Raw genomic sequence first — 10,528 nt, 5'->3', positions numbered from 1 at the left:
AGATCATCTCATCTCTCCTCTGTTAAAACTCATTTGCTTCTATGCATTGTCATCTTGCTTATGATTTGTGCTGCTTTTCAGGACTTCAAGTATTACAGCTTGATATCAGAGATGAGCTTCCTTGGAATAAGAGTGTGTGTGTGCTGAAAGTGCCCCATAGCTCCACAGTGAGGCAGGGGATTAATGGTGACTCTAATGCACAATATTTTTCTGCTCTCTGGTGTGCCATTCAGCTAGAACTGGATTGAAAGAGTGAGTGGATAATCATATCTTCCTAGGGAGTATTAGGATGCAGGTTGAGGTATTGAGCTGCAGGTGCAGAGCCTTGCTTTGGGCATGCATTCAACTGCTCTTTGCACAGTGTTAGCCACATCATTCCCAGTAGGACAATCTGCCATGCTTCGGTCATGTTAACTTAATGTGCCACCTAGATTTGCCACACACAGGTGACTTTTTGACCTTATTTTCTGGGGGAGGAATTGAGTAATTTACGTGTTTATTTGTGATGTGTGTAACATGGAGGTACTTTGTAGTTCAAATTCTTTCTCAATAGCTGGCAACTTTTGTCCCTGAAGCCCTCTTGGTGTAAGATTTTTTTCCACTCTGACAGTGGAGCATGTAGTCCTGCTGTGGTAATGCTGTGTGAGAGGGTACTTCATCCACATCAGAATGAAACAATTTGACTGAAATGGATCCATTTTGTCTCTGTGTTTGTCTGACCCTTGAAGAGTTAAGGAGCGTGTCTTCAGCCAGTATAGCCTCTTGGCAGCTGAGAGGACTGTTACAATACTGTCAGGGATTTAATCCAAACTTCCGCTGCTCCTTTCAATTCTTTGACCCTGAAACCATGCATTGGAGCTGAGGGTGAATTGTACTTGCCATCACACTTCCCTAACTTTCTCCAGTAAGTTTTCTCTGTTAATTTAGAATGCTGAAATGAACCTTTCAACTTTACTCTGAAAGCAAATATTGACTTTGTTTCATAGTAATCTGGACTCTGCACAGGAGGAGAAAAGCCAGACTTCCCTGAAAATGGCAGCAGAGACATCCACAGAAGTTCAAAAAACTGCTAGACAGTCCGTGGTTAAAGAAGAGGTATTACCTGCTGGGTTTGACATATTTTGTTGTTAAATAGCAGTTATTTGAGAGCCATCAGAATGGTTTTGAGTGCAGAGTAAGAAATGCTGAGATGCTGTGTGTTTGTAAAATCTATTTAATAGACAAAAAACTTCTTTCTGATGGTCACGTGATTGAAGTTCTCTTTGTTAAAATAATCATACAAATTATCAATGTGGGAGAGAAACCTGCAGTATTGCATTGTTTTAAGTTTTTTGTTATTGATTGGTTGTTTTGTTTTCCATTATTTGGCAGTTAGGTTTTGTATGGTGCCTTCAGGCTGTTTGTTGTGTTAGGAAATAATGCTGATGCCTCTGAGAGACTGGTGGATCATGAAACTCAGCCTTGTTTTCTTTTCCTTTAATGTGCTGAACCACTGAGAGCTGCCTTAGCATTTGGCATTATGCCTTCTTTGATCCTTCCTGAAAGGGCTTGAATTTAGATAAATTTAGATACATTTTTAAACGTATGGTGCTGACATCTTCATAGAATCAGAAAAGGTCCAGTCCTGAGGAAGGAATTTGGAGGTACTTCTGGGGGCTTATTGGGAAAATTTCCACTCTATTTTAAACTACTTATATTTGTTTCTGTTCTCTTCTAAGTGTGTTCTTAAACATTGATCTTTAGTGTCAGAGGCAGGTTTGGTAACAGTGTCATTTTATTGTTAAAACATAACTAGTTTCTTTTATCGAGCTTTCCTTCCTTGAAATGAACAATCTTATAATTTCTTCAGGTTTCAAGGTACAAAACTTTTTCAGGAAAGAAGAGACATTGTTGGGATAGATTTATGGCTTTTCCCTTCGGGTGCTTTATTAATAAAATAGTTCTCAAGCAAAGGCTGTCATCTTTGTAAGCTTTTGGGGTTTTCTATTAGGACTTGTGGTTTTTCAGGTTTATGTTTTCTTTTTATCCTCCTTTGGAATGTATTCTTTGGTGTCATTGGAAGTTTGCAATTAGATCTTACACATTTTAAGCTACTTAGGTTTTTTTAATTAATTTTGTGGGATTAATACAGAAGAGTATTTACCATGCCTCTGCCAGTAGCCCTTATGTTAAAAGAGAGTCTGTAACTGTTGAGTAACTGTGAGGTCTGAGTTTGGATTATCTTCTTCCATGAATGTGGTGGCTGATTTTCTATCCTTGCCCATGGTGGGGAGGTTGGAGTAGATGATCTCTGAGGTTCCTTCCAACCTAAGCCATTCTGTGATGATTCTGTGATTTCCTTCATTACTGGGTGCCCACGGTGTGATGGCTCACACTGACACACCACGGTCAGGCTTCTGTAAGCAAAAGCAGATGTTATTTTCCTACTGAAGTAATAGATAAAGCAATAAAAATTAACTCATTTTATAAGTGCCACACATCCTGCAAAGTGTCCTTGAGCCCTAAATAAGGGATTTAGTAAAGCAATGCTTCTGGGCCAGTTTCTGCACCTGCCTCATTGTGCACCCAATGAGGCAGGTGACAAAATTTTCTTTTTGCATCCAGGGAAAGCTGGCAACTTCCTGGTTTCTCACTCTGTTGGCTGTTAGCAGCTAGTGTTTCACCAAACTTCAGAGGGTTGCTGAGCTGCTTCCATAGTAAATGTATATGCTACATGTCCTATAGTACTTTTTAATTATTGCTCCATGACTCTGGAGGCCAAAAATTGTATTTAAGAATACTTGGTTTAAAAAAAAAAAAAAAAGACACCCTGACACTGTTTGCTTTGTACACATAAAACTTTTTGGTTTGTTTTTTCCCCTCCTTTCTGTTGTTTTTTTGGGAACTTGGATAGGTCTAATTTCTCACAGACTAGGGATTTATTTTTTCTTTAAGGTTCCTGGAGACAGTGATGTGGTTCTGATTTCAGCCAGTTTCCCCTTTCTCCTTATCAAATGATAACTTAATGACAAGGTAATCATCTGCCAGTTCTGTTGAACGCTGCAGCAATATGGGACCACGATCAATAATCTAATCCTTTGTGTTCTCTGCATTGTTTTAAAAATTCCATTAACACAAAAATTAGGCTGTGTTTACTCACTGAAGTGTGTGGATATAGATATAGATATAGATATAGATATAGATATAGATATAGATATAGATATAGATATAGATATAGTTATAGATATAGATATAGTTATAGATATAGATATAGATATAGTTATAGATATAGATATAGTTATAGATATAGATATAGATATAGATATAGATATAGATATAGATATAGATATAGATATAGATATAGATATAGATATCCCTCTCCTTGGGCAAATAGTGAGACCTTATTTTCATCCATTTCTCTTTGGATCTTCCTGTACTCTAGTTCTGCAATGATTTAGGAGTGAATACAAAGCTATTTAAAGTACACCTGAATGCTTTCAAATGGAATTACTTGTACCTGTAATGAGCATAATATACTTCATCTTCTTTCCTGCTGTTTTTGTGACCACAAAGCCATTAGAAAACCCTTTAGAAAACACATAGCTCTGCTTTTCCATTTCCTCTTATGGGGAACTATTACATTTTCCAAAATAAATGCCCAGACTCCTACTTGTAAAGTATGTGTAGCCATATTCACAACCATAGGAGTGCTATTTTTATTTCAATTGATGTTCTGAAGAACACATTTTAAGAATTAGGTGAGCTCCTCCAGCTCAGTTATAATTCACTGGACACCTAAATCACTTCTGATTTGCCCTCTGCTTCCAACTGATGCTGTACTGTGCTTCTGTACTCTAGCTATAACTGCATCATACACTGTTTCATTTCTCTAGATTTTTTTTTTTCAGTTGGTGCACCTCGTACTCTTAAGTTTGAGATCTACATGGCCACAGGGTTGCAGCATGCCAGTTGCGTGAACGATCTTTTGGACTTCATCCTTTGCTACAATTTAATCTTCTGGGTTTTTTTTCCCAGATCCTATTTTCCCCATGCTGATGCTTTTTCTATTGCTGTCAGCAGCAATAGGAAGTAATTTTGTTCATCTTACCATTTACTTTTGGTTTCTGTGGTCAGACCTGCGGCCAACTCGATGCAAAATTCTGGAGGCAAGCTTCTTGTCTGCCTATGCCTTTAGCAAAGCTCAACACTCAACATACCAGTTACTTAAACAAGGGGCTGGATGAATATCTGGGGATTTTTCTCTTTTAAAGAAATTAAATAAAAGGTAAGGAAACATCACAGGGCAAATAAACTCATTTAGCTCAGAAAAGACATTTTGTAGTAATGCCAATGCCAAGCACCCAATCAGCAGCTCTCAGAAATCCTAAAAGGGCAGGTGTGTACCACTGCTGGCAGTTACAAAAAACAGCAGCTACACAAGGCCATAGTCTGAGATCATGGCAGGCAAGAGGAGTTTCAAAATAGTTTGGCTTTCAGTTTCTCATGCCATGATCTCTGATAAGTGGGCACTCATGATCACCAGTGTAGCTAGAGTCTGTGCAGACCAGTTTTATTTCAGCTGAAACATGACCTGTCCAAAGTTCTTTTAAAAATATGAGAATGTTCCAGTTCATGAAATCATGCTGAATTCATTGAGACTTGATTATAAAAGTCACATTAAGAAAACTTACTTTTCAGCTTATTTTCTGTTCCAATTCAAGAACTTCAAGTAAATGTTTTTTTTTTTTCGTATTAGTTACAGGAGTGTTGCTGCATGTTCCTGCATGTGTTCTGATGCTGGAATTCTGTCTTCAAAAGAATCTAAACCCAGTTGTGTTCTCTCTCTTAGCCCCCAAATGTCTTTGGAATTACTCTTAAAAGGTATTTAACAAAAATTCTTTATTTTAGGTAATTGTAGAAAGAAAATGGTTGAAGCTTGAAGAAACAACATACACTGATCCCTTTGGTAAAACCAGGTAATTGTTTCTCTGGCATTTCAGATTCCTCTAATGTTCCCAGTTGTACAAACTAGCCCTAGGTTAGTTGTTAGGACAAGATGAGATCTGTTCATTGTGCAATTCCTTTATAGTTCAGACTGGTCAGATAAAAAAAAGAATCTTATTTTATCAGATATGGTAGCATGTGGGATTGATTTTAACTCCTAAATCCTTTTGAGCACACTGAACCCTGTTTTCCTTGTGCTTCCAGTCTTTATAAAGACACCAGGCAGAAGTAAGTTGTAGCTCTGCAACTGGACTGTCGTGATGAGAGAGTCCATCCTGTGGCTTTTCTGGTGTTTCATTAAGGGCTCCTTTTTTACCTGCTGATGTGCTGGATCTTACATACTATTGACAAATGACTGTCCTCTTGTATATTATCACACCTGTCCAATTTGTATGTTTTACTGTATTTATTTAGATGTGACAGCGTGGCTTCACTTCCCTTCATGTGTTCAGTTCAGTACTGATTGCTATATCTAGTGCCTTCCAACTCATCAGCAAAATATTCTTTTAAAGATCAGCAAAGATTGGATTTTTATTGCTGGTGGATTTTTGGATTTGACTCAGCTTATTGCTTATTTTGAGAGAGAAGCTCTGCTCTTCCTTGCCTGTGAGCTCCTTGTGTGCTCAAGTAACTGAGCTGAGAGTTTACAAGCTGCAAAAGTTAGATCAAAAGTAGAATACATGTGGTCTTGTTACGAAACCGCCCTTCAAAATCTGGCATGTTTGTATAAAGAGATTTATTTTGCACTTTTCCAGACCACTTATAAGACTTGCCTGTTCCATGACAACCATTTACCTATTTCCCTTATTTTTAGTGATCTTAAACAACTATTAATTACCTATTTAAATATTTTCTCTCTTTAAGGAGGATAAATCATACTTTTTACAGTGCCAGTAATGACTGGGCCTGCCTAAGTCATAAGTCCAGCTGCTTTCTTATGGGGCCTCACTGTGTGATGGCATATTTTGATTTTTAAATGAAAGAAGTAAGGGTAGAAGGCAACTTGCATGCTCAGTTGTTCTTTTCTCTGTATTAAACAGGACTTGGGAAACTGTAAAGCGTACTGGCAACAAAAAGGGTGTTTCAGCTGATGGTAAGACATTGGTGACTTTTATTTGCTTTTTATGCTGTGAAAGTTCTTCTGATTAACTCACAGTGCAGACTTGAAGCTGATGTGTTTCTGAATGAATGAGGATGTGGAACAAATCGTACCTGTGAGCTAACGAAATGCTAACTTCGGTGCTGAAGAATTTGAACCTTGCTACTAAGAATTTTCCCAAGGTCATCGTATTTGCTTCAGAACAGTGAAGCAATTTCAGAGGCATGACGGATGCCCCGCTGTAAAGTAACTCATAGACTGCTGTTGTATTTGGTCTGCTTTCATTTAGTCATGAGGGGCTGGAGGGGCTTCCAAACAGTCTGTGCTTGCATTAGAGCCCTTTCCTAGATACAGATGTGCTGAGGCTTGCTCTTGCTTGATATGGGAGCCTCTTGTTTGCTGGGGTACTTTGAAGATGCCATTTTGGGCATCTCTCACCACATATGATACAAGGAACTTAAATTCGTCATTCAGGATTCTGGAGCACGTATCTAAAGGTTTCATAGTCAGAGTGACAATGCTTGGATTCCTTTCCAGAGCTAGCACTAAATACTCGCTTCTGCTGCACTCAAACTCTGTGTACTTGTGTCTTCTGTCACTGCTTGTAGGTGTGGCTGTGATCGCAGTGCTGCAGAGAACTCTCCACTATGACTGTGTTGTCCTCGTGAAACAGTTCAGGCCCCCAATTAACGGTTATTGTTTGGAATTTCCTGCAGGTAAGTGACTGAAACATAAAGAATAGTCATGTAAAGCTGTGTTTAGGTGTGCTTGGAGTGTCAATCTTAATGAAATAGCTGTAACCAGAAAATCATGGTGAGCTCTGTAGCTCAGTGTGGTGTTCAGAAATAGGAATATTTGATATTGAAGAATAGAAAGTGAGTTCATTTTAGCAGATTGGAGACGTTTTGCACAGTAGTCTGGTGCTAGAAGATTGCATTTCCTTCCACTCCTCCTTTCTCTAAGAGTCAAAGCATTTGGCTTCTTGCCTTCATGAGAATATTAATTTCATTTCCTGGGAAGCTTGCATGCTTCTGTAGTCATTTGAAGATATGGGCAGCAGCATCAGGAACCCAGGAGCTTCAGTCGTTCCTAATGCTTTAGTTTATCCCTCCATGAAACAGGGTTTCACCTCTTCTGTAAACTGGATTAGATCTCAGGATGGGTACTGCAGAGAAGTGGTGGGTTGTTAATTGGTTTTGGGCTTCGTTTACCCCTCAGGCCTCATTGAGGAAAATGAGACTGCAGAAAGCGCCGCGTTGCGAGAGCTGGAGGAAGAAACCGGGTACAAGGGGGAAGTTATCGAATGTACTCCAGGTCTTTGCTCTATCTTATTTTCCCCCCCCAAAGCTAATTCTGTCTTTGATGGCTATTCTAAATGTCTGAAATGTTCTAAACCAAAGGAAAAATCTATACAGAAACGTCTGTGCAGAATAGTGGAGAGCAGTATCCTGTGCCTGTACCAGTAAGTCCTTCATGAGGCAGTTGTTGAACTTCTGTTAAACATGCAGGGTTTAAGTAACAGTTTGATGCATACTCAGAAAAACTTGGCTATTAAATAAAAGCCTTTACACAAAACCCAATTATTCAAGCTATGATTTGGCATTTTAGTATAAAGGTCTGTGTTGCTGGACTTACTATGAACAGCATCTGTGAACTTAAGGAGAAAATAACTACATGATGCAGGCTGAGTGGAGGTCACCCTTTTATCAGCTGTAGTGAGGTGGCAGTACTCAGGTTCTCGAGCCAGAAAGAGAGGATAACTGGAGTAAATCCAGAGAGCCTTTGGAGCATGGTTGTTGCCAGACCACTGCTTTCTACATAAACCAAAATGAGGATCATAGATAAAACCTGAGAAAGTGGAAAGGTGAGGCCACTTATATGTGATTTCAAGTAAATGCCATTACAGTTGAGACTTGGTTTGTGATTATTGGGTCAAACTGCATGCTGGGGACTGAGAGATGGAGGAGATGAAAATTAAACCTCATTGCTGATCACAGGTCCTATAGAGAATCTGTCAAAGAGCTGAGACTTACAGAAACATTATTGCTAAGAATGTGTGAAAACAAACCTGTCACAACTCTCCCAGTGTGAACATATGCCAAATATATGTCTTCCCTATGTACCAGATACATTTCTGTGAAGGCTTTTGTTAAAGTGTCGAGGTGCCTGACTTCTGTGTTTGAAAAATGAACCTCTGCCTGTGCTTGTTGGCAGCTCTCTGCTTGGACCCAGGGATGTCAAACAGCACAACACACATTGTGAGTGTCATCATTAATGGGGATGAGGCTGAAAACACAAGACCTAAGCAAAAACTTGGTGAGTTTTGTACCATTTATTTGAAAATCCTGAGAATCTAACAAAAGAATGGGTTTAAAAGAACTATGCCTACCATGGCATCTCTTCTGCCCCAGCTGACGGAGGCCCCCTTCAAATGATATCCTGCAGTCTGGATAAGCAGAGCTGTGTTTCTTTGCTAAAGTCACTGGGGAGGCCTGGATGTTGTGTCAGGTGTTGGTGCACCCAGCATGAGGAGTGTCAGTCCTAAACTTCATCAAGGACCTTAAGCACTTTTGAACCTCGCTATTCCTCTTAGTTGGGGCTTTACCCTGGAGGTAATAACCATGCCACTCACAGTCCATCAGTTATCAAAATGGGTTTTTTAGATGTAAATTCTAGTGTATTTCAAAATCCTTCACTTATTACTAATTTGGTTTTGTTTTTACTTGCAGATGATGGAGGTATGTTACATGGCTGTGCTCAGAGTGACAGTAAGGTCAAGTGTGGCCTTCACTTGGGAAGTTGGACTTAGAAGATGTCAGTTAAAGCCTTTTTATCTGGGTTTGGTTAATCTCCTGACCCTAATCAAACATGCATGAGACTGACTTTGGCCTAGACATAAAAATGCCTGTGAGGTGTTACCACATCAATTATCTTCAAGTATTGCACCTCTAGCACCAGTATCTCAGGAAACAGTAATTACTAAATCCACAACAGCTGTAGATCAAGCCACAAAGAGGATTAATTCAGACAGGGCAGGTGTAAGCAAGCAAATCCTTCTAGAATAAACCCTTTCTGCTGCTTTGATCTTCAGAACACATTTACAATCCATCACTGTACAGGCATATGCCCAACAGTAGTCCACTTCAGTGTATTTTTCCATTCTCAGAAGGGAGGATCAGCTTTTAGAAGGATTCTTACCCTCCATAGCTTTCAGCTGCACACTTTTCCTAGCTCTTTCCCAGTTTCTTTCTGCCAAACCTGCTTTTTAAATGAGCCCAGTCACTGCCTTCCCTCATTTGATTGGCCTTTTTGTGATCTGTGGTCAGTTTTTAGATGGTGATGAGCATCAAGTCAGTTTGCTTATCCTTCTAAATTGCAAGAAACAGGACACTGAGGTAACTTCCTCTACTGTTCAGTAATTTAAAGGTGCTTAAATTTATTTTTCTTCTCTCCTAGAATTTGTGGAAGTTATTTCACTTCCAAAGAATGACCTGCTGCAAAGAATTGATGGTAAGAGCTTTCTGAGGCATAAAATGCACTAACGAGAGGCTCAGGAAATCCTTACCCTCTCTTCTCATAGCTCTTCCAGGCCTTCCTCCTCCTAGAATACTCTATCTTAAACAAAAAGCTGAGAGACTTGACCAGGTGACAGAGTTAGGGACAGTGTGAGGTGTTAGCATTAAGGATTCTTGTCTGGAATGCTACACAGCTTCATCTTAGTCAAGAACTTAAATCTGTGAGGGAGAAATGTTTACAGCATGTCATGAATTATTATTTTTTTATTTTTCAGAACTTGTATCAGAGGAACACCTTGCAGTGGATGCCAGGGTTTATACTTATGCATTGGCCCTGAAGCGTGCAGCAGAAAAACCACTCCAAGTTCCTTTTATGAAGTTCTAAAACAGGATGATAAGAAATTTGGATGAAAACTGCCCCATTCAGATGACTAAAAAGTGTAGCTCTCCTTGTACTAAAGGTCCTTTTCATTACTTCTACAAGCAAACAGAAGTAGGTGTAGGAATGAGTCTGATATTTTCATCTGGAATGATGTAACTGACAAAAATAATTTCTTCTAACTGCTCAGTCAGTTATGCCTTGACAAAATAATCCAATAAAGGTGCTGTTAAATTTTCAAAATGGCTCATTTCTCACTGTATTCATCATTGCATTCATGTTTCAGTATAAGGAAGATGCTTAAGTAACTGGAGCAGGTGTGGTAATAGCACCTGTTCAAAACAGGAACAGTCTGGGGGAGTGCACTCCTCTTGTCCACATGCACAAGCAGCAGCATTTCAACACCTGTTGGTGATTCCCTACAGTAGGAGCAGAGCACAGGGGCATGGTGTGCATGCTCTGGTTGCAGTCTTTGAGACTGCAGTGTCAGGAAGTTCTTTTTATCATAGAATGCTTTAGTTTGGAAGGGGCCTTTAAAGGTCATCTAGTCCA

The 10,528-nt window shown here is 39.4% G+C and overlaps 1 protein-coding gene across 1 annotated transcript; it reads left to right on the top strand.

The window, feature by feature from the left end:
• Positions 1-1,010: 1,010 nt before the first annotated feature.
• On the top strand, positions 1,011-10,199 carry NUDT5 (nudix hydrolase 5). The gene is made up of 9 exons (XM_054399623.1): positions 1,011-1,095; positions 4,888-4,955; positions 6,024-6,076; positions 6,691-6,798; positions 7,301-7,396; positions 8,297-8,398; positions 8,812-8,820; positions 9,539-9,592; positions 9,873-10,199. The coding sequence occupies exons 1-9, from the start codon at positions 1,033-1,035 to the stop codon at positions 9,980-9,982; spliced, it is 663 nt and encodes a 220-aa protein (XP_054255598.1). The 5' UTR covers positions 1,011-1,032; the 3' UTR covers positions 9,983-10,199.
• Positions 10,200-10,528: the final 329 nt, after the last annotated feature.

Source organism: Indicator indicator, chromosome 3 (genome assembly GCF_027791375.1).
Source record: "Indicator indicator isolate 239-I01 chromosome 3, UM_Iind_1.1, whole genome shotgun sequence".
In the NCBI taxonomy this organism is placed as follows: Eukaryota; Metazoa; Chordata; class Aves; order Piciformes; family Indicatoridae; genus Indicator; species Indicator indicator.
This window is presented reverse-complemented; position numbering and strand designations above follow the sequence as displayed.